Source organism: Chrysoperla carnea, chromosome 1 (genome assembly GCF_905475395.1).
Source record: "Chrysoperla carnea chromosome 1, inChrCarn1.1, whole genome shotgun sequence".
NCBI classification, from domain to species: domain Eukaryota; kingdom Metazoa; phylum Arthropoda; class Insecta; order Neuroptera; family Chrysopidae; genus Chrysoperla; species Chrysoperla carnea.
The window spans coordinates 122,654,953-122,681,334 of NC_058337.1; the positions used below are offsets into that span (position 1 = coordinate 122,654,953).

A 26,382-nucleotide genomic window follows, 5' to 3' on the forward strand; every position below is an offset into this window, starting at 1 on the left:
AATCAATTATTTATGTAGTACATTAAGATACGGAATTGATGTATAAAAAAATTATTTTATCAACGCTCGTGAGATAAGAACTATACTTTTCTCACTCATTTTGTGTGCAAAAAATAGTCCATTACCGCACTCAGTGTTGCAATAATAAACAGATAGTAAGAGCGAGATGGCTCAAATTGAATACTTTCTGGATTTCAATATTGATGTTCTTTTCAAAGTGTGTTTTGAAAACGTTGATGTATCTTTTGGATCCTGACTTATGCCTCGAAGACCCAATTATGTGTGTATCATTTTCGTTTCGATAATGACGTAATCTGATCTATTAAGGGTAGTTTTTGTTTTACTTTTTCAATTTATAATCAAGTTTTTAGGCGAAATAGTCCTCTGATTCTAATTAACGTTTCCAATTTTCTTGTCATTATTTTTGATTACTAAAGTTTTGCCACTATATTGTCAGGTTATCCATAAACTTAATCTTTAGGAATTATGAACGGCGTTAGACAGTCTTTAGTAATTAATTTATTTTACTAAAGATTGTCTAACATCATTCATACTTCAGTTAGACTTTTAGATCTGGGTAGTACTACACAAATATACTCCTTGCCTAGCGGGATCAAGCCAGTCAAATATAAAAATACTACCAACCTACCTCATAGTACAATAATGCACAGCAAACCGTCTAAAATGATTACCATTTATAAGCGTGGAAGAAGACCCGTATCGGCTTATCACACTTGTTTTAATAAAAATCTAAATCATTTGAAAATATTCCAGATAAAAAGTATCTCTGATGCGTTGATACTCACAAAATAATTTCGTTCTAGTGACGCCTATGGAACTGTCTCTCATTATCTCAAAAATAAAAAACAGACGAATATTATTTCTCTCTACCAAAACTTTTGTTAATATTTAATGTTTTAGATAAACACCACGTGCCACTGACTTTACTTTTCTTTTTTCACAAAAGTTTTTTTTTTTTTTTTTTTTTTTTGGTAAAAAATTATTTAAGTAAAAATGTCTATCTTTATATCGGTTACAATAAAACTCAAACGATAACGTTAACTTTCAACATTGATAACATAGACAAAAGAGAAACTTCGATGACGATTATTATAAAAGAAAATTTGATACTTGGGCTTGATACACACAAGACGTAGACAGTGTGGCCGCTGATTGAATAAACAAGAGAATAAATTATATTTCTTTTAATAACAAAAATACGTTTCTCATAAACATTCTTGCTTGTCAAAACTGTCAAGATTGTAAGAAAAGTTCATCAAAGTACACAGTGTGTCAATAAAAAAACAAATAAAAAAAAATTAGAAAAAACAATTATATTAATCTTACGATCCCTGTTTCCCAGAAAAAAATTCAAATCATTGGTACGGGCTACGGGATGTAACAGATATTTAACTCTTCAACACTCCCGTCAACCTTTCGGTAATCTTTATTTCTGTGCCACATATTTCACGTATGTTTAAATGGTGATTTTATATAGAAAATAAATATACTTAATGGAGCATTCTTACTCCAATAAGAATGCTTTCAATAAAAATTAGAATATAAATAAATCTATTGTAAAATAAAATACCGAATGTAAATTTATAAATTCAACTTCTTTTTCCGTTTATTTTTTTCTAAACAGCAGTTTCAATGTTTCTTAGAGATAGAATTGCGTTATTTAATAGGTATAGATTTTGGATTGATAAAATGTTAAATTTGTACTAAAGATTTTTATATGGTATGTTACTATCTCGATCAGCAGAAAGTTTTATAAATAGTAACTTTTTATCATAAAACTAAAAAATATATATTTCTGTCATCTTATCATTGGGACACGCTGTATATAGAACGGAAATTGTAGAAAGGTGATTTCTTTAAAAGTCATATCATATAAGCTTTGTTAGTGATTCTGAATTACTGTTTCTTATGTAAATGTAGGCGGTGGCCACCCATGAATAAAAAATATTTTTAAAGAAACAATTTTATGAAAATTAAACGAACGTTCCTTTAAATATAGACTTATCATAAAGTAATTGCTTCGAATGAAATATCTTCGAGGCTCATCATATGCACCCTGCGTATGTTTGGTGAAAATCGTATTCAAATAACACACTTTTCTTAGTTTGATATTAATGTATGAATGTGATGAAATTTTCAGTTCATTTTTCACCTATTTTTGGGCATCTGAATAATCTAAAGTCTCTATTATGAACATGAATTCGAAATAACAAGCTAAATAGAGGACGTCACTGGAGACATAGTTGGTTTTGGCCCGGAAAGTGCACCGATAAAAACCGTTCGAAATGACTGCCCTAAGTATATTAACACCAGTCAAAGTTATCGTCCTATTTGCATTTTGTAACAAGGTTGGATTTCGTATTCATAATTAGGGAGGAGTTATGTATATATTCCTTGAAATTGAAATAATTCCGGAGAGAGTTTTTCGATATGGTTGTGTCGCGGAACCTGAACAGATAGGTAGAAATAAATAAATCAGCCACTGTTAACCAAATTTCGTCCACTTACCTTCATGAAATCTATGCTTTTTGTGAAAACTTTGGGCATGTTTATTATATCTCTCCTCTGAATGAAGTTGGGTGGACGGAGTATGGTATCAAAACAGTACATAATTTCATTGTTACTTATCTTTCCATGTTTTGCAATACAGCCATGTAGGAAAAACCTAATCGAAACTATTTCAATTTTAGAAGATTTACTTCTTCCCGGCTGATTGAACAGATATATTTGGACTGGTAATAAAATCTCCGTGCAGTGATTTCGCACGGACCTTTGACATGTGTGATCTGGACCCTTACCTTGAACAGAGATTTTTTAGTCTAGAATTTTAAATTAAGAGATACTTCTGCCCCTTACATGTCATCTACACTGTGATTCCTAGATGTAACCGTTCGCAATGTTGAAATAATATTATATATACTACTTATATTGATATTTTATAAATGACAATGTTTTGTTAACATTGTAACAGACATTTCTTTAATAAAACGTCAGAATAAGTCTTTGTCATCAACATAGAATAAATCACTTTTTCACGTGAGTGCAACCCATATGGCCCACATCATCAACTTCCCATATAGGAAAAAAATGCCTTAATAGTACAGTTTAATATGTTACAAATAAAGGAAAATGAAAAAAACCGCCTGTATTTTGCTAAAACGTCATGGAATGTGTTTCTTAGGTGTCAAATATCATTAGTAACGCATGAGTTTAGTGGTTAGTCTATTTGTTAATAAATAACAAATTGTTAATTCAATGGAATGGTAAATATTAAAGTTGACTAACAAAATTAATAAATAGGCAACTTGAATTACGTATACGTTATATACATGTATATAATAATAGTTTTCGATTATTTGACAAACACTTAACATTTACGTCATACAAGTTGCCTAATTACAAATTTCTTAGATAAAATTTAACATTGACCGTTTCATTAAATTAAAAATTTATTGTTTATTAACAAATAAACAAACATTTGCACTACTGACTCATGCATTACTAGTGATATTTGACACCTAAGAAACACATTCCATGAGGTTTTAGCAAAATGCGAGCGACTTCTTTCTTTTTCCGTTATTAGCTGATTTTTGTAGCCTCTTTTACTGTTCTATAACACTACAATATTAATAACTATGCTATAAAAAAGATGTGTAAGGCTTAACACGTCCCTCCTATGCAAGAAGCCCTAGGATAAGCTTACAAATCACTGCTCCACGCAGCTTTAAAAAATATATAATTATACAAAATAATAAAATTTAATATTCGTTATATATTTTTATAAATTATTGTATAAGAATTTTAAATTTTATTGTTCTCCTCTCCTCAAAACGACCCAATTTCTATTCGCTGTTTTGTAAGTCTTTTTAGCACGTATTAATGTTATTAGGCAACGTTTGGCCCAAAATCCGAAATCGTTTTGAAGTTTCATTTACAAGAAATCGTGAACGAAAAAATACCGAACAAACGCGAACACACATGCGTACATACAGACAGATATCTAAAAATGTGGTTAATATATTGTCCTGGTTATGAAACGTAAAGATAAGTTGAAAATTTTGATTTGAATTTTCGGACCAATTACAAGAATTTTCCTATTGGCAGTTAAAAAAACATGCCTTTATTATTTGTGACTTAATAATAACATATTTTGTCAGTTTTCATATTCAAAATGACAAGTATTTTAAATTTATTATTTAATAAAAAAACTTTCGCTTTTAATAGAAAGTATACCTTTTTTATTTATTAGAGAAAGTGATATAGTTTTGGGAAAAAGGATCGTGATTACAGACAAGGATTCTTTCAAATATTGAGAATAAAATTAGACACATTAAGCTCCATAATTTTGATAGTTACTAATATCAAAGCTCAAGCGTCGTTAATATTTTCGACGTAATATTTACGAATTTTCAAGGTTGGAATTTCAATAAGAAAACATTAAATATTTTTCATAAACTTTTACTAAATCTACAGCTATTACAAAATAAAATTAATAGACTTTTCGTATAATACATTACATTTTACAAAATTTATCATTAAGGATGTATGAGCATGACAACAATGTTTGATTTAAAGGCTCAAAATTTGTTTGTAGGTAGTCTTTTACTCAAAGAATATGTGGTTAAAATTTCAGCCTAGGTAACCGTGCAAATTTTTAAGAAAAAAGTCGTTAAAAATCGATATAAAATACATTGGCTCTTATGGAGAAATCTCAAAAAACGACATATTTTGGAAGTTTATGATAATTTTCATTTGGAATGAATGAAAACAAATTTAAAAAAAACTTTTTAATAGAAAGTAAACATATTAGCAATGAATTAGAAAAGAAAAAAACTAAGTGTCACCGTCCATATAAGGGATGTAAGAGCAGGGTAGATTAAGGGTTGAAATTATTTTTATCTTATTTTCAACTTTGATAATGAATTTTGTTATAACTTCATGAATGTAGACGAAAAATAAAAATAAAATTTTTCGATATGTGTCTTGGTTTTCGAAATATCGAAAGCTAAATAATTAAACAAAATTTTCAATTTACGATATTTTGAAAATTAAGCCAGATATCGAAAAATTTTATTCTTACTTTTCGTCTTATATCGTCAAGTAATAATATAAATTTATCCTCAAAATTGAAAATATCTATTTTTAAATTTGTGCCCCCACTACCATGCTCTTACATCCTTAAATACCCAACTAAAGTAAAATGAATGATGCGATGCAAAAATTTAAAATTTTTCCACAAATTTATCAACCAATTTCAGAGAAGGGAATTTTGCATTCAAACTTTTCTTTCATTAGGTACGATTTAACAGCCTGGATATTGAAAGTCAAACTTATATATTTCCAGCTTTTAGAAACTTGAGCATTCTTACAAAGAGGTCTTCGTGAAACATATATTATATTTACAGTACCTATATAACTAGGGTTTTGGCTTTCTGGGAAACTTTTTCAAATCACCTCCAAAATTTTCCTCTATCGTTCTGATCAAAATATCACACGATCAAAAAAATTTTTAACAAGTAGTTTTCGAGCCAGTAAAAAAATTTTATGGCCGTGAGAGCTTTTGATCAGAACGATCCGAAGAAAACTTTTGAGGCGATTTGAAAAAGTTTCACAGAAAGCCATTTTCCAAGTTATATAGGTACTATAAATATAATATATTCGTAGCTCTGATCGTCCGTAGCTCGAAAACTTCTAGTTAAAAATTTAGGTAGCTTTTGATCTGAATGATCCAAAGAACATTATAGGATAGGTTAAAAAAAGTTTCACAGAAAGCCATTTTCTTTTATTATCTTGCTTTTGGAAACCGTTATTTAAATTTTACAAATCATATTTATTCAGCCAGAATGAATATTTTGCAAATTCTCTTTAACAGGTACATATATTTTCAAAATGTAAATTCACCGTTCAAATATTCATGAAACTTTTACCTAATAAACAAGAACATAATTGAAAAGTATATACCCACGCAAATAGTTTTGACGTTAATATTGTAATTTAAAGTAAAAGTTTTCTGTTAACAAAATATTTTAGGCTTCGATATTTTCATGATAACATAATTTCAGTTTTTCGTTGATAATTTTCAATTATCACTTTTATTCAAGTGAAATGATAGACAATTTTAATGACACTATATTTATAAAATACCGAATGGAAAAAACTAGTTTTATTTCAGCCTTTTTTTAATATTAATTGTCAAAAAAATTATTAATATAATGTTTTGTCTTTGGACCTGGTAAATGAATACCACGATGTTCTGATTTGGTACAGTTACGTTTTCAATGGGATTGGATGAAATCTAAGGAGTATTCTAGGAGTACCCTGAAATTTGCAGCAACAGTTACTCTGAATGTTATCATATTTACATAATACCCTCTGACTCAGTAATAAAGGAATAACTAGACATGTAAGCCTGATCAGAAATTTTGTCTTGTTCTCTAAATTTAAGGATTGTCTATATTCTTTTGCTTACTCCACCGTTGCGTTGGTCGCACTTTATAGGGTGCTCCATGATTCCATGGACATAGCTTAGCTTTTTGATTTTTGCATAGTATTTTTTAGACTATCATTTAATACACAGCAGTATGAAGCTTTTCTTGACAAACTTACCTTGAAATTTAAATTTCCTTAAACTCGAACATAAAAATCAAATAAAAAAGGTGTTTCCCATGAATATATTGTTTTCATATAAAATATTGACTTTATCTTTTCGAACTTCTTTGTAATTTTTGGAAGGTAAACATTATTTTGTCTTTCTGTTTTCCTTTATTAACTTTGCTTATTCAATTCCAAAGTTTGATGATCGTATATTAGAAATGAGTGCAAAAAATGAAAAAATCGACGTCCTTTCAGTACAGTCACTTCAGTCATGTTTATCGGATAAAATCAAGAACTTGTTTATAGGACCCCGATATGTATAACACAATTCTTTTGATATGCTTATTTTGGCTTAAAATTGTCATCTATAAGTTCTCATTGGTCGCAGAATGCGAACCCGTTATAAGATTACACGGATTCTGTCACGTGTTCCGAAAAACGTGCCTTTTGAATGAAAATTCCACTTTTTGGCACAAAAACGACAAACTAAGTATTTATCGTCAAAACTGTGCTCTAGTAGGGGGTATTTTCGAAACCATCACATACTAATCAAACAAATGTTAGAAAACAAAACGAAATGTTGCTAAGCAAAAAGCTTTATTTAAATACTTTCTAAATATGCTTTGCAAACAAACAGCTTATTTAAGTATGAAGACTTTTCGTATAAGTACAATCTTATACATGGCACTAAAAAGTTTTGTTTGATGAGTATGCATTAAAATTGCTGCATAAATATTTTAATCTTGTTCATTAATTTTACATCCTATTATATCAATCATAAAACTAGTACCGTTTTTTGTGCTCATACTGTACCTACCTTCGGAAGACATACTAGTTAATCCGGTTTTATAAAAACCAAATATGCATAATAATTTGTAAGAATTTAAATGTTAAATTTAATTCTTAGTTAGATGCTAATCTAATCATTCATTGAGAAAAAAACACATAATTAAATCATTAAATAAGTGATTACAAACACGATTTAAAAAATATAACTCTTACATTTTATTGTCACTTAAATTAGCGTTTTTCTCAGAAAGTTACTAATTAAAATTTTGACACGGGCAAGAATTTAATATTCATATTTTTTTATCTTTGTATAAATAAATAAATTATATTTAATGTATGGAATTTGTACCTAAAAGTTTTATAAACGGGTACTGAAATTTTTTTTAAATAAATTTTTTAATTGCAACTGAACTAGGATTCAGATAGTCCAATTCTCACCGAACAAAAATCTTCTGTAAGTGAATTTGCAATTTAAAAATATATGTAAAATAAGTTGAGTCAACCAAATGAACGGATTGGCTGACGTCACTGACATTACAATTTGACAGATGATTAGAACAGTATAAATTGTAGGTACAAGTAAATATCAATGTGCAGTCCGCCACCAAATTAGCAACGAGTAACATACACAATAAAAGTAGTTACGCTTATCTAATTCATACTGATGATGACTACTTGGTAGTCGAAATACGTATTTATATAATACAAAAAAATTTATTTATAAAATACAAAAAAATTTATTTATAAAATACAAAAAAATTTATCTAAGAATTTGGGGCAAAAATCGAAATTTATTTCGAAATATCCTAGAGTTCTCATTTATTATCTTTGAAAATACTTATATCTACCCTTCTTTCCTATTTTTATTAAATTTAGGTTTTCCGTCGTTTATTTTGGAAATAATTTAGTCCTAGGCAATTTTTTAACTCCTCAAATTTGGTCAAAATTGAATTTTTCAATTGCATTATAAACGTAGTACAATTTTCGGGATGATGAATTGTTACTTAAGTTCCTAGACTCTCGTTTTTAATTATTCACAAAAAAAAATCTTTCTTGTTTCAGTTTGTTCAAGCACCCCAGTTTCAGAGCTATTTATTTTAAATCCCGCTTTATCCAAATTAATTTTAAGGCCTTAGGCTTAACAATTATCAATTAGTTTCGGTCAAAATGGTACCTATTTGAAAATTATTTTCAAATTTTTTTTTGTATAAGTAAAATTTTTTTTTAAATTTTGGAATGTAATTTTTTTTATGCATATATATTTTATTCAAGGCCTCTATAATCCAATTTAAATAATTAAAATATAATTTTTTTTTTATCAAGAGATATTGATAATAATTTGTTTTTTTTTAATTAATGTACGCCCCTAAAAATTATTTATGAAATTAAATATTGATATTTTAATAATATTTATGTTGACGTTTGAAAGTTATTAATTTAGGTCAAAAATTTTAATTGTTATTCTATTTTTTATTTTTTCTGTAGGGTTACGAATAATTTTCCTGAATCAATCTCTCCTCGAGTCGATGATATACAGGTATACTGAAACTATCGAATAAGAAAAGTATTTTTATTAAATTATTTCTTTTCGTCCATATCACTAACAAATGTCGCCATATCACTGAAAAATTAAGGAAATCTGATATTTTTCGGCCGTGCAAGCACTCAGCTTGGGGTGATTGATAAGTGTAACATCTTGCTTACGGCGAGTTTTTTTAATCGGCTACCAAAAAAGAAAATTAAATTTACGCCGTCCTGGAATTACACCTGGATTCTGCTGTGCTATGACACCATCTTTCTTCTCTCAATAATTACGTATTTTAATCTATTAAAAGATGACTTAAAACAACCAAAGATCACTTTACCTTGAAGGATCATTTTGTACCACTTTTCCCTATTTTTAAATTAGCTGTAAGATGGAATGTGATAAAAAAAAGTTGGATGTTGCCTTTTATTATCATATTGTAGTAAATTAATACTGGTGTTAATACATCCCGACCATCAAAACGACTACAGGTTGTTATCCAACCTTTTTGTTTGTTAAACTATGAGTCTTATTATATTCGGTTCTATAATCAAATATCCGATGAAGCAAATAACAAATTTTAATTAAGTCAAATGTATGGTGAATAAATTGTTTTTGTAATTTATGTATAAAGTATTCTGCCCTTGATACTTATATTATTTAAATTTTTTCAATTTCTTATTTAACATTTTTTTTCTTGAATGCGCAATATGCGTATCCGGTCTAGTACCTGCAAAGAAAATGATATGCCGTAGATGGATCGTAGAATTAGCTGTTTTACAAAATCAATTTCGATATGGAAAACCGCTGTAAAACGTTTACATAATTACTAAACTTCACTGCAAACAAGTGAAAACAAACAATGGACTGAGCTAATTGTTGAAATACCATGTATAGACAGTGTTGATTACACTGTCGCATTACACATACATTCATGTCACACATATATAACTGATATTCCCATATAATACATACTATACAATTTACGCCTAATTTGCGCCCTCACGGGTAAATAGTGATGTTTACGAAAAAAAGGGCCCACACAAAAGTTATTTATTTTTGTATAAGGAACTTTTTTTACCTTTAAACTTTTGTTCTATCTCTAATGGTTTACAAGATGGATCCAACGGACTCAAGTTCCAATTGACCTATATTGCTCATTTACGAACTCGACCTTACTTTTTACGCCCTATGCACGCTATAAAAATCAACTTGAATATCTCTTTTCGTTTTTGAGTTATCGTAATGACAGACGGACAGATAGACAGACAGGTGATAGACAGACGGACAACCGGAAATGGACTAATTAGGTGATTTTATGAACACCTATACCAATATTTTGTTCGTAACATCAGTATTTTTAAGCGTTACAAACTTGGGACTGAACTTAGTATACCTTGGTATATATTACATGTTTACGTGGTATACAAATTGTATCAATGTTTTGCATTTATCAATGCACTGGATCAACGATTGGAAGTTATATAATGCATATTTTAGTGTATATCTTAAGTCCGTCAGGAAATACCCATGGTCGTTCTTCTTAACCCAGCTCTGCTAACTATGGTTTCATAGAAATTATTAACCGATAAATCTAGTTTGTTTTATTATTAAATATCTGAATGGCATAATCTTCGATTGTATTAACCCAACGATCAACACAAATAAGTGAAGATGTAGGTAAAAGTAATAAAAATTGTTCGTCTACATATTTATACGGTAAAATAAATTTTAGACAATCCTAAGACAAATAAATTTCAAATTTAATATTATCTGTAATTTCATTAATGCCAGAACCCAATTCTTGGACAAATAGTTCAATAGATTAATACATATACCAACTAAATTCTATGATCTTAACTATTCAAATGAGAATATATTATTAATATTTGAAATACCGACTTTATGTACGGTTTTATTCAATATAAAAGGCAAGGCTTCCCATATGAACCCGAAAAATTTCCAAAAAATTTCATGATGAACCCGAAAAATTTCCTTTCCCGGAGACCAACGTTCTTGTACTATTTGAGTCAAAATTAACCTCGAAAATCATTTTTTTTCAACTGGTGCAAAGAACATTTGCCGGAATTTTACATTTTTTTATGAGTACTCTTTAAAAAATCAAGAAAGTCACAAAAAAGATTTCCTGATGTCGAATTTTCCACATCAACCATACAATTGCAATGGTAGACTTGATACTAAAACAAAATTTGAAAGTTAAATTAAAATTGATTAAAAAATGAAGAAGTTATAAACATTCCAAGATTGTTGTCAGTCTCTTTTTTGAAAAACAAAATTTTATATGTAATCTCTATGGTGATACCGTTCAATGACGTCACTAGTCGATATTTTCCTCTTTGTTTAATTAGGCTTAAACGTTCATATTTTGCGTATTTCTACAGATTTTCAAAAATCAAATTCACTTCCCATGTGAAGTGAAGTCAATATCCCCATTGGTAGAGAAGAGAGATATCTCGAAGAATACTCACTTAATCATCAAAGAGACTTTATTACATTAAATAATCCAAAGTCACAAAATCTGAAATAACGTAAAAAAAAACCAGGCCATTTCTTAAGCAATATTGTGATAATCTCAAAATAACTTTTCAAATCTTCCATTCTAACTACTTTGAGCTATGCGACTATACTATCCTCTATAGTTAATATTATTCTGGTTAGGGGCTGCTTCTTTAAGTTTTTGGAGGGAAATCTCGGAAAGTGCCTCTTTATTCAAAATATTGGCCCCGGGTAAAGAGAAAAACTAAAAACATTTTTTGCAGGATATAGAACGTATTTTTTGAATTTGAATATATTCGAAGGAATAGGAATCGTACATTAAAGAAGATACCTTACTTATATAAGTAATATTGAGAAAGTTTTCGTATAATATTATTCCACATGTTTACTTCTATTGAGGTTAAATTGTGGGTGAATTGAACATATAGATAATAAAAATGAAAATAAATTAGCTTATATTAAAAAAATAAAATGTAATCAAGTATGAAACTATTATATGGCAGACAATGCAGTATTACAATAAACAATATAGCTAAGTATATTTGTAGGAAGTTATTTTTTATGTAAATTATTATTATATAAATGGATTTTATTGGATATATCCGAACAACGGATTCATAATAGTCTTCCAGGTGTAGGTAAGTCATTTACACGTTTCACCAGCAGCTATTTCTATCAATTCTATATAAACAACCAATAAAATCAAAGAAATTACATATAATAACAGGAATGCAACATGATCCAATTCTAGGTCCTCTATTATTAAAAGAAATATAAAATACTAGCTCGACCCGTGAGGAATTCCGCTCCCGTAGAGGGAGCTAAATATTTAAATTCATTTTGATTAATTTCGCCATATTTCTATTACAAGTTTTTATAATTTGCTGGGTGCGACTTTTAAAAAGAAAAATTCACAATTTGAAAATAGATAAAATTATATGACGGTAGAACAAACTTCAACCACAATACCAATTCAAAAATAAAAGTTATTAATGCTTCGAGTCGAGCGTGAGCAAAATGCTCATAACGTCGAGTGCTGACGCGTTAAATCAATAACCGTAGAAATAAAAATCGAAACTATTAACTGGAAGCCCGTAATGTTGTAAACTTGCTAGCTTTTTTCACAATTTTTTGATTAAACAAACGGATTAAATAGAATTAAACCAGTATAATTTTTGTAGTTGGCTAGGCTGCGGTACGACTGTTGGAATTTAACCCTATGCACAAAGTATCTTCCAATATTGCGTAAAACACTCCCATTCAAGCAACAGACACAAAAATGTTACCAAGCTTTTAGCATCCACTTCGTCATTCGGCTATTCGATAAATTATTTATTTTTAGGAGGTGAAATATTTTATAACTGACAGAAACACAGTCCTCTGTAATTCCTTAAAAAAAAAACTGATATTCAAATCTTTAATTTTTGCTACGGTATACTAAATACAAATATTTATTTATTCGAAATGTTTTCTAGTTTTATAGAAACAGTCAGCTCATATTTCGACACAAAAGACATTAGAAAAACGTGTCATCTTTATTTACTTACTTTCTTTTGTTTCATGTCTTTTTGAATACATACCTACCATCCACAAATTGAACTATATTGTTCTAACTTTAAGGAAGTTCCCTCACCAATAATAGAAAAAAATAAATTAGTAGAAAATGATCCAAATTTTTAGTATGTTGTAGTTAACGATACATATTATTAAATCAAAAAAAAAAATTGGGTATCTTATCGATCAATTAAGAGAGTTATTAATTAATTAAAAATACACTAAATAATATAGCATGATATGAGGATGGTACGTTATTTAGTGTATTTTTAATTAATAAAAACTCTCTTAATTGATCGATAAGATACCCAAATTTTTTTTTGATTTAATAATATGTATCGTTAACTACAACATACTAAAAATTCGGATCCTTATCTACTAATTTATTTTTTTCTATTACTGGCGAGGGAACATCCTTAATCAGTTTGATAATATGATTTATTCTTTTTTGAGATATACACAAATGGTTTTGAATATTCCTTAGGAATCATAAAAATTGGATCCACTGGTCATTTTTGGTTGAATGTCATTGAAGAACTATTTTTCAAATTAAACTCGTTCTGCTCATGCCTCACACTTTGTAAATCGTAACCTATACATAATTTTATAAATTTGTTTTTTAATGCACTAGCTAATTAAAAATTTTTTAAAGATTTTTGAAAAATTTTTGAGAGTGAAAATATTAGGACAGAGAATTTGACTATATTTCTAGCACAAGTTTTTTTAATTAACAACAAAAGTACACGCATAAGCTCGAAAATTTCTGAATTTAATATTTTTCTGCTAACACCTTTTCTGAGAAGAATTCGTACAATTTCTGAATGGCTTGAATAAATAAATTTAAAAAAAAAATGCAGACAGTAGAAAAAAAGATATAAAAATTTTCAACCACATATACCGTTTGAAAAATAAAAATTATCTATGGTCTAATTCAAGCGTCTGTAAAATGCTCATAACGCGAGTGCTGACGGGTTAAAAATGGTCCGCACAGGCCATTCTTCTCAAGATTACTCCTCTTATTATTAACAGATAGGATTTATTATTTCATAAAGTTTCTCATGAAGTATTTTAGTAAATTTGTAATAAATCGTAAGAATAAATCTATTGGAATTATTTTGAGAAACATTTCATTTATATCAACTATTCAAACTTTATTAAATAAATATCGAAATATATAAATATGATAGATAAATATATGAATGAATTTTGTCAACATACCTACATATAATTGATTATATTACTTAATCAAATTCTTATCGTATCTTCAGAAGAAGAGGCCTTACAGAGATGGCCACCAGAAAATATAACTTATTTATTAACGATATTTTCTCTATAGATATATTAACTAATACTTGTTGGTTGGCCATTGTCGCCATTTTTAGCTCCACAAAAAAAGCTTTATTAACTTCGTAAAAGCTATAAGTATTTTCTACTTAAAACTAATAAAAACAATTTTTTTTAACATTTTCATAACATATAATAGTTTATACAATTGAAGAAAAATAAATTTATTTTAGTATATATTACTAGGTACATTATATTTACTAGCCGTTTCCTGTCTGCTTCGTTGAGCGAGTATATCTTTATGAGGAAATATATTACCACATAGTGACAGTCACATAATCGATTATGTTCACAACTTACATATACAGGGATTTCACCTACTGCTATTTGTACTCATTTATTTATTTCTGTCTTTCATGTTGTCAAGAAGAAGCCCTGGAGTATCATTCTCTGGTATCCCTAAAGAAGAATCTAAAAGGGGAGAGGTGTGAATCAAGAAGGCATGGGCTTGGCTTGTTTTGAAGAAGGGCCACATAGTTAGTCTTACCTAATCTAAAAATATTATTCTAATATTATTCTAATAATAATCATGCGGTTATTATGGGACACCCTTTACAGTGGAAATAAGTAAAGTGTGTTTAAAAAGATATAAAGACTATAATAGGGATATTTTTCAGACAGGCATTATTTTCATTTCATAATATTTCAAATATTATTTTTCAATCTGGACGATTCTATGTTTTAGTTTTTAGAAAATATTATACAAGTAGATACCTTGTGAGATGGAAACGCTATATCGGTATTTAAAAATAATGGTTGTTTAAAAAAAAATGGATATGGTTGCTATGAAGTATCGATATAATATCGATATTGTTTTAAGAAATATCTCCATTGAGAAATAAATGAACTGATGATATAAAGTTGTGGGTATATTGAAGCCGAACTGGCGACTGAGCTTTATGGAATTATGATTAATCATTGAAAAATCTAAGATTCGCTTATAATTTTTTCGATTTCAGCGAACATTTCTTATGTAAATCTCTAAATGTGTGTAATTAGCTATAGACCTGTCCATTTAAGTCAATGAAATTATGATTGCATCATTGATTTAACAATATCTACTACATAATATAAAACAAAGTAGCTTCCCGCTGTATGTCTGTTCCTGTGTATGCTTAGATCTTTAAAACTACGCAACGGATTTTGATGCAATTTATTTAAAAGATAGAGTGATTCAAGAGGAATTTTCTGTAAGGATTTTTCTCGATTTTTTCAAAGGGGTTCCCCTTAAAAAAAATTGCAAAACCGAGAATTTTCTCTCCAATTTCGATAACACTCAGTATATAAAGTAATTTTGATCAAAAAATACAAAAATTCGGATGCATTTGATGACTGGTCGAATAGTTTTTGAGATACGAACTGGAAACGATCCAAATGTTGCGATATCTCAGAAACTCTGCATCCAATCATTAAATTAACCGGACTTTTATATTTTTTGGATCAAAATTACCCCATCCACTGGGTTTCATCAAATTCCAAAACAAAATTTTGTTTGCGTTTTTCTCGATTTTTTCAAAGGGGTACCCCTTAAAAAAATTGAAAAAAATCGAGAATTTTTTTTAATCCAATTTTGATAAAACCCAGTATATAGAAATTTTGACCCAAAAAATACAAAAATCGGGTGCATTTGATGACTGGACCAATAGTTTTTGAGATACGGACTAAAATCGATCCAAATATTGTGATATCTCAGAAATTTGAAAATCCGTTGGAATAGGAATTCCGTAAAATCGGTTCTTAGTGGATGTCTATGACACGAAAGAGGTAAGTATGCAAAATTTGAAGGTAATCGGACCGATAGTTTCGGAGATTTCGTGATGAGTCTGTCAGTGATAAATCGTTTATATATATATATGGATATGTATTTTTTTTTTAAATTTATAATGTGCTATTTTTGTTATAATTCAAAATATTCTACAAAATATCAATGTTTTAGGTTATCATTGTTCATCAAACGATATTTTTAATATCTCGACATTTTTGTTTTGATATGTGGAGTATCGATATTGAAGCTATCTTTTGCCATCCCTATATAAATATAAGTAGCTTAAATGCTTTAAACAATATAACTTAACATAAATACATTGTAAATGTTGAAAATACAAGTACGATTTAAAATTACGTAGGGTTGAGGCGAAATGGTATAAATATTGTTTTGTTTCATTTCATCTCTCGAAGTATGTTTAACATCAACATGGTAACAGCTACCGCCTGGATTATATTAAAAGTTTGTACTGAAACGTCTCAATATTTAAAATCATGCAAAATGTATAAATAATAATAAATTATAATAAATCCCTAAAAAGGTTTAAATGTTTAATTTTGTAAAAGAAATAAACAAGATTAAAAATTATTAATTAAATTCGAGTTGTCGTAACCTTTTCATTAATTTTTCTACATAAAAAAATAAAAAAACTTTATAACGTAAGATGGAAGATCATTAAAGAAAATTGTTGTCGTATTTGAATTGGAATTATTGATTGACAAGTCGGGGTACTGATGTTTAACGACAAGAAAAGAAAAGCAAATTTGAAAAGAAACAAGTGAAAACAAACAATTGACTGAGTTAATTGTTGAAATTGTTAAGTGTTGATTTCTTTATCACATTACACATACAAACATGTGACACATACATAACTGATAATCAAGTATGTAAATATGTAAATCACTTTATAGGTTTCTGCATTACCGACCGACATTTAGTATATAGTTTGTACACATATTATAAAATTTTCGCCTAATTGGCGCCCTCACGGGTAAACAATGATGTTTACGAAAAAATGTTTCAAACAAAAGTTGTTTAATTTTTGATAAGGAACATTTTTTACATTTAAACTTTTGTTCTATCTCTAACGGTTTATAAGATGGGTCCTACGGACCCAGGACCCAATTGACCTATGATGCTCATTTACGAACTTGACCTCACTTTTTACGTCTTGAGTACGCTGTAAAAATTTCAGCTCGATATCTTTTTTCGTTTTTGAGTTATCGTGTCGACAGACGGACGGACGGACAACCGGAAATGGACTAATTAGGTGATTCTATGAACACCTTTGACAAAATTTTTTTCCTAGCATCATTATTTTTAAGCGTTACAAACTTGGGACTAAACTTAATATACTATGTATATTTCATATATGCATGGTATAAAAACTTCAAGAATTAAAATGAACTAAAATTAAAACTAAAATTAAATGTGGCTTTTCTTTAATGAAGGAGAGCGCCAAATGCTATAATTGCTTCGTGACTTGGTAGGAAAACAAAAATTGTCAACAACAAGAGAAGACTTGGTTTGTTACAGAGAGTTTGCATTGAGCAAAAACACATCGTTGTTCCACAAGTAAAAAATTTATTCATTGGACTACAGAAACCTATAGAAAAAACATAATTAGTGTTCTTAGCAATGGTTCAAGAAAATCAACTCAGCCGTTTGCAAATCATCGTCTCTTTTCTAGTTGTTTAGGTTATGGAACCTTAAAATCGCCTTTATAGTAAAAAAACAAGTGTGTTTTAGACAACTCGGTTGAAGTAAAATTTATTTAGCTCCATCTTTTGGTGTAAATACTAGATTATTGAATTATAAAAATTTTATTTAATATACATGCTCTGGTTTCGAACGTTGGTCTCCGGTAACAGAGTCCAGTGTTCTGCCACTAAGCTACTGGGTCTCTGTGTATTTGTATAGCACTTTAAATACTTATGGTATGACATTGATGCTTGTTATGTTGTTGACTTATATCCCCTTCTCAACTTGATCATACTTTTCGTAGCATTCTGATCATACATTCTCCAGTTTCCTCCCTAAGTCAAACATGCCTAAAGAAGTTCAATCAAAAATCCGTTCATCCGTTTTGGAGCTACGATGTCACAGACAGATACACAAATACACAGATATACAGGTACACGTTAACTTATAACCCCCTTTTTTTAGTCGGGTTTTAAAAGCAATATTACTAACCATGTCAAGCATGGAGCGCCCACTTCACTTTTTTTTTTATAATAAGCTTATAGTTTTTTTTAATATATTTTTATTCAGGAATCAGGAATCAATAGTATCAGTTTCTAGTAATTCATATTAAAAATAATGATACATGGAATCGATTGATTGTAAATGAGGATAAAATAATTTTTCCTGTAAGGTATAGAAAATTGGAAGGTATTGTCTACAGCAGTGTTTTTGTGAGTCGGAGATCCAGAGAAGTCAGGAGTCTTTACAAGGAGGTCAGGAAGAATCTTACAAGTCAGTAAAAAGAAAGAAAGTTCCAAAAATAGTTAAGTGGACGATTTATCTTTGGTTCCGTTTCACTTCTTTCACTAAAATTTAACAGCAATTTTGATGTTTTCAGAATTTAATCCATTTTCAATAATTACAAGTCACATCAATAAATTCAAATAGATATGCGGGTCCAATATTTAAAAAAAAGACTTGCGCTCCTCTAACAATTCCGAACAGACTGATATCTCTAACTTCCATAAAGAAGATCCAAAAACCACCCCAACCCTTGGAAACTCGATCCAGACCAACTAAACATACCGCAATTAGTTGATTGTGTAAAGGTGTTGAATTATCGCTGGTTGGTGTAGTTTTTGGTAACCCGTTTACAAGCTGACGAAAATTACAATATTACGTTGACATATACAAAAGAAAATACCTAATAAACTGTACATACCTGTATAATTTCCACCAAATGCGACGAAATACTTATCTTTTATCACTTAAAACAATGAAAATTAATTCATATTACAAAAGTTTTCTAAATTTTATTCACTGTTTACAAGAAATTTATTTATAATTATTTTTGTTTAAAATACGCTGTAAGAAACATTAAAAACATAATATGCTAAAAACAATTAGACACCATTTCCGCAAAACAAAATATCAATTATAGTCTAAGCGCCAATGGCGAATAAAACAGCTATCAATATATCTAGAAACGATAAAAAAGCAGGGTTATTTTATATTTTTAAAATAAATATAACATTTCGTTGGCTTTATTTTGACAATCTTTTAAGACAAAAAGCAAAAATACATTTAGTTATTTAAAAAAATTTAAATAAAAATGTTAAGGGACAAGCATTTATTGTACTAAAAAGTAACAAGTAATTTTTCTTATGAATCACTCGTACATGACTCAATTTAAATTATTGCGGATGATAGATGATTCGGTCGTCATAAGAAAAATTATTTTCTACTTTTTAGTACAAAATAAGCATTTTTTGTTTAAATTTTTTATTTTAAGCTAAAAACCGCAGATACTTTTATCAAATATAGTAAAAGAGGAGGGAATAAAAATTCGTGGTCATCTGATTTACAAACACATGTAAAATTTCAACTCAACCGAGAATCGGGAAGTGGATCAGATTTAATTTGGAAGATTAGATTGAAAATAACGGCCAGATGAAACTGAATAAAAGTTTGTAAAATATAGATAAACATACAAGAAAATGATGAAAATATCGATTAGTATATAAACAAACCCGGTAGTTACCATTGGGGTGTACAGCCGCGAGCATATTTCACAGTTCAATCTAAGATGAATTAATCTAAAATTTACATGAACGTTAACGTCCGTTTTAATTTTCTTTCTAGTGTTCTGATTTCAAGAATATTTTCTATCGAAGAAAAGATAGTTTATCAGATTGCTTTGAATCAATTGAACAGACCCACCACACACATAGCGGTCAAACTTACAACATCCTTTTTTTTTATTTCGGGGGTTGATTTTTCCTTCTGGAGCTGTTAATCTACAATGTCATGGGAGGTGTCTGTAATGTCTGTACAATTTATCCTTATCTAACAAACTAGCAACAAACAATAAAATATATCATAGAATTTATTGTTCCTGTCACCAAACAGGAAATTTAACAAGTATCTTTTGTTTTAGAATAATGTTTATTGTCTTATGTTTGTTTTGTTAAGTGTTACTACTATAATGTGGTCGTTCTAACCATATGTGTGTGCCATATTATATAAAGTTGTGACAAATCTTCAAAGGATTTTGAATTTGGTATATGTATATTTCTATAAGAGTATTTCTTGTTACTTCTATGTTCAAACAATTATTCATGTTAAACCCAAACGCGTTAATTTATTATTTATGTTTGTTTACTAAATTTTGTATACAAATTTAAGCTTCAAAGTCTTTCGATTTTTATTGTGTATATATGTTTTTTATGAAATAATGACAAAAAAATGTGTTAAACTGATTACAAAGAATAACTTTCTATATGTCCAATCATTAAATTAACCTGATTTTTACACTTTTTGGATCAAATTTACCCCATCCACCAAGTTTTATCAAATTCCAAAATAAATTTTTTTTGCGTTTTTCTCGATTTTTTCAAAGGTACAATGCACCCGATTTTTGTACTTTTTGGGTCAAATTTACCTTATTTACTGAGTTTTATCAAAATTGGAGATTAAAAAAATTTCTCGATTTTTTAAATTTTTTTAATCTCCAATTTTGATAAAACTCAGTAAATAAGGTAAATTTGACCCAAAAAGTACAAAAATCGGGTGCATTTGTTGACTGGTCGAATAGTTTTTGAGATAAGGACTAAAATCGATCCAAATATTGCGATATCTCAGAAACTCTGCATCCAATTATTAAATTAACCTGATTTTATACTTTTTGGATCAAAATTACCCCATCCACCGAGTTTCATCAAATTCCAAAACAAAAATTTTTTTGCGATTTTCTCGATTTTTTCAAAGGGGTAACCCTTAAAAAAATCGAGAAATTTTTTTAATCTCCAATTTTGATAAAACTTAGTATATAAGGTAAATTTGACCCAAAAGGTACAAAAATCGGGTGCATTTGTTGACTGGTCGAATAGTTTTTGAGATACGGACTAAAATCGATCCAAATATTGCGATATTTTATTATTTTTTAATAAGTCTGAAAACCGAGGTCAAGTTAGATAGATAGATAGACCTTACATTTTTTTGCTAGAAGCATTTTTATCGATAAAACTTATTTTTCGAATTTCAAGCAAATGTCAACTTAAAAAAGACACCCTGTTTAAAATTTACAAAGTTTCAATGCTTTTGTTACACATCAATCTTAAAACTTTTAAACTAATTATAAATTTGAAAAATCTAACAAAAAATCAATTTTAACTATCGACAAGAATCATTTTTCCTCGTTTACTTCAAGCTTTCCACACTTCCCATCCTTTGTCTTTAAAACAACCTAGGCTGTTATATAAAGTTTCAGATTTACAAAAGCAGATTAGAATTGTTTCCTGAAATTTAATACTAAAACCTTAAGAATGAGTTTCAAATTTCAAATATAGAATCATATCACTTTTCTTTGTGATTCATTTATTTCTTTCACCTTTTCCCTTATCATTTCTCTTTTCTGTAACCGACTTTACTACTGATAGAGTCCTACTTTTCTAACAGTAAAACGTATAATATTTCAAGTAAATAGAATTATCTTGAGAAATCTAATACCTATAATCTTTCTTATATATGTTATGAGCTGTGGTAAAGTTTAACATTTTATATATGGAAAATGTAAGTAATATCAAACAGCTTATCTTATCTACAACAATACATTTCCAATAAATTATTGTAATATGTATATATTGTTATCTTAATTGTAACGCTTATATCACATACAATTGTTGTGAACAATGTTTAACATATACACCGTGTTCTGTTATTAACTGCAGAAACCAAACTTTTCAAAATAAGCTCATCAAGAGCAACAAAAAAACTCTTTTCCAAATTTCGATCTGAGCCTTAATTTGGGAGCTACAGGTATGACAAAAATTGATAAATTTGATTATTCATTGGCTGTCATTCGATAACCAGTAACCAATAATAAGAAGAAGATATTAGTAAATTTTTTTTAAATAATATTCAACTGAGGTAGGGATTTTTAGAAATTATAACATGATTTGATTCGATTATATTATTTTGCAAAAACATTAAATTATTGTACTTAAACAAACAAACTATGTGACAATGGGTGTGGTTTGCCTGCTTACGTCCAATGATAAATTGTTTACTTATAAGTATTATTATTTTCTCAGAATAATAAAAAACAAAAAATTTATAAAATATTAAATTGTCCCACTTTTTATAATTTAAATATTTTTATTCTATTATTCTGAGAAAAATAATAATACTTATAAGTAAACAATTTATCATTGGACCTAAGCAAACAAACCACACCCATTGTCACATAGTTTATTTGTTTACGTACAATAATTTAATGTTTTTGCAAAATAATATAATCGAATCAAATCATGTTATAATTTCTAAAAATCCCTACCTCAGTTGAATATTATTTAAAAAAAATTTACTAATATCTTCTTCTTATTATTGGTTACTGGTTATCGAATGACAGCCAATGAATAATCAAATTTATCAATTTTTGTCATACCTGTAGCTCCCAAATTAAGGCTCAGATCGAAATTTGGAAAAGAGTTTTTTTGTTGCTCTTGATGAGCTTATTTTGAAAAGTTAGGTTTCTGCACTTAATAACAGAACACGGTGTATAGTTTATGGATAGTAATTTAATATTTTATATTGGAAGTTTGTAATATATTCATAATATTAAATTTAAAGAAACCCCCGACATAAAACCAGGGCTGATTGATTCGTTTTTGACATCGTAATTCCTAAGCGGATGACCGATTTTGATTTTGTTTCATTGTGAAAGGCAATTGGATTGGGAAGGTTCCTAGCTATGTTTTATCTAGTCAGCCGTTGTAAGAACTTCACCTCTTTTATAGTTGTTATCATGTATACAGAGCCCTAAACTCAAATTTGAAGTATAACTGGAAACACTCTCGAACAAATTAGTTTTCAAAGAAAAAAATGAAATCAAAATCGGTTCATTCCCTTAGGAGCTACAATTTCGCAAACGAATCCATCAGACCTGATTTTATGCCGGATGTTTTTTTAAGCAATTAAGATAAAGACAGCCTCATATTTCGTTATTTTTCGTTAAGGAATACAAGGTGAAGATACTTAACCTAAATCAGAACTTTAAACTCAGCCTACTACAAATTGATAAATATTGCCGATTCTTAAAATTTTGCCTAGAATCAGAGATGGTTATAAGTATCGAAAAAAATTATTTGAAAAAGTTGCTTGAAATATTTTAGTATACCCCTAAAAAAAAAAAAATTTTCTTTTCATGACAAAATTCGCATTTCCAATTTTACCTTAAGTTGCTGGTCCCCACTCATAATTGTTACAAGTTTATTGAAATATTTGAATACATAACACTTTTTAATTATCAGTTTTTACATTCCCTAACACACTAGTTATTAAGGTTTATTAATTGTATAAGACTATTTTAACTAGTGTGGTGTATGGAATGTAAAAACTGGACAAATTGATAATTTAATAGTGTTATGTATTCAAATATTTCAATAAACTTGTAATGATTGTGAGTGTGTATCAAAACAAAGAAAAAATTAAAAAGGCTAATTTAGTCATGAAAATCGTTATGAGTATAAAAAAATATTTTAAACGACTTTTTCGATATCAAGTTTTTTTTCGATATCTCTAACCATCTCTAAAATATTAAGAACCCAAAATTTCAAATTGATATTCCTATTAATAACGAAAATATGGGGGTATCTTCATCTTAAATGCAACACATGGTATATAGATTTTAATTAAATATTAGTCCAAATCTTATTATCAATGTTTCCTGAACTTCTATTACACTTTTATTACTTGTGAATAGAATTTTACTATTACCATTATATATATATATAATACGAAAAACGAATGGATTCATGTTAACCTTTTGAATTACTACTTAGTACTTTTAATGTTGGCAACAACTTAATCTTGACATGAAAAAAAATCTTATATATTATGATTACTCTAACAAGTTTTTTTCTGTCCTATCTTCCTAATTCCTTTATCCAATTCCGTGATTCACCACTCATTTTCAAGCTTATTATGTCTAGATTTGAAGAAAAATATACTCACGCTCTAAAAGTGTATCGCTTAGGAAAAAATACGCTAAACAAATAATTTGAACGAAAAAATTAATTTAAATAAATTTTAATAATTAGTTTATTAGGTAAACATGTTAGTTTTTACAGATGCTCTCCTAATACTCTAGACATATGATACTCAAAGCATTACTAGGCAAACATATTTTTTTTAACAGATACTCTTCTAATACTCTAGACATATAATTACTATTTTTAATATATGGTCTCCCAACATTAATTTAAGGACTTTTTACTTTTATTCACTACTTTTCTACGAAATTTGCTACGGGTTACGGTAACTACGGGAGCGAAATTCTTTACGGGTCGAGCTAGTCTTATTTAATCTTCTAGGATGGCGTGTGTTTCAATACAACCAACTTTTTCATGGAAAATAATAGTTTTAATTAACTCTTAAGGGTAAGTCTTTTGTTCTCATTCAAAGAAAAGAAAATAATTAAAGAATATTATAAAAGAATGATGGGGTTAATTTATCACAAAAAAAGTCGATTCATTTCTTTATGGCAATCAATAAAAAAGATAAAAAGCTGGAATTATCCATTGATTGATTATTCTTAAGATAGTTTGGGCGGTTAAAACATTTTTTTCGAAAAACATTACCTTTCGGTTGAAACGCGACCTAAAAATATGTCATTATTATGCTTGATCGAGAGCGCTTAAAGTTGATTGATAATTGAAGGGCTAAGTTACGGACACAGGTGAATGTCCTCTATTGCCCTAGACAACTTTTGGTTGAAGCATTTTTTTGTAGTTTGCATGCTTTCTTTCGATTAAATGCAAATATTTAGGTGTGTAGATTAATTGAGGTCCTTACTTATCTATATAGAAAACTAAGATATAGAAATAATGGAAAATGTATCTAGTACGATGATGTTTGCAACTGTAATGTATCTTCTCAAACAGCCCATCAAACCTCAGTTGGTAAAGGCGTAACCAAGTCCGTCCGCTATAGGGTACGGGCTCGATTCCCGCCGTCGCAACAAAATTAATTTAATTAATAGTTGTGATGGGCTGGTGTAGTGCATGGTATATGCATGAAGGAATTGCATTCAGCATCTGAAATTGAGGAGCTGATAAATGAAATTATCATCGGAGAGGTGGTAAAACACATATAATGTATCACAATGGACTCTATAGGCTATAGCCTAAGTGTGTCCTTTGTGGACAGCCAATATAACCTACCCTAATCTAACCTAGATAATGGGCTACTTTTCATTAACACAATTTGATTAGACGTCTAATACGTGGCCATAATTGTTTCGGTTTAACATTTATGGTGCTTGAACTGACAGATAATTATTTACACAAGATGTATTTTCATATTGTACAGATAAATAGAATTCATGCAAATGACATTTACATGCTTTTGCATGCATAAGCATTGAATATGGTATTTAATGTTTTAAATATTTTGATAAAAATAAAATAACATTTTAATTTTAATAAAACGTTTTATTTGCTTTTTCCACTTCTTACATTTTTAATAAGTGGTGACATGTTTTGGACTCAAATGCACTGGACTGAATTCATTTTCAAACTGTGGCGGATACTACAGTCCTTGTTTTCAAATTTATTTTTTTTTTTAAGTTTTTGTTGTTGTCAATTATATTAAGGATGTACGAGGGCCAGGGAGTTTTTGGTTTTGTGGTAAAACGGTAGATGGATGATATGTTTTCATAGATTTCTCCAAAACTAGCAGGTGGAAATTATAAAAAAAAAAAAAAAAATAAAATTAAAGTTAAAACCTTAATAAATTATTGAAAACAATAAGAACCTCGTTGTCTCCGATTAATTAAGGTACATACGCGCACGGTAGAGGGGACACAAATTTAAAAAAACATATACTTTCAATTTTGATGGTGAATTATGTTATAACTTGACAATATAAGACGCAAAGTATAAGAATTTTTCGATATCTAGAGTTATTTTCAAAATATCGAGAGTTAAAAATTTTGTTTAATTATTTAGCTTTCGGTATTTCGAAAACCAAGGCATCTATAGGAAAATTATATTCTTACCTTTCGTTTACATTCATGTAGTTATAACTAAAT

The 26,382-nt window shown here is 28.7% G+C and overlaps 1 protein-coding gene across 1 annotated transcript in view; it reads right to left on the minus strand.

Moving 5' to 3' along the window:
- Window positions 1–11,095: 11,095 nt before the first annotated feature.
- Window positions 11,096–26,382, minus strand: part of LOC123294119 (pyrokinin-1 receptor-like) — a 124,701-nt gene continuing 109,414 nt past the window's right edge. The window contains exon 5 of the mRNA XM_044875212.1: window positions 11,096–11,127. Within this exon, the coding sequence (XP_044731147.1) occupies window positions 11,096–11,127 (32 nt within the window). The remainder of the gene's footprint in view (window positions 11,128–26,382) is intronic.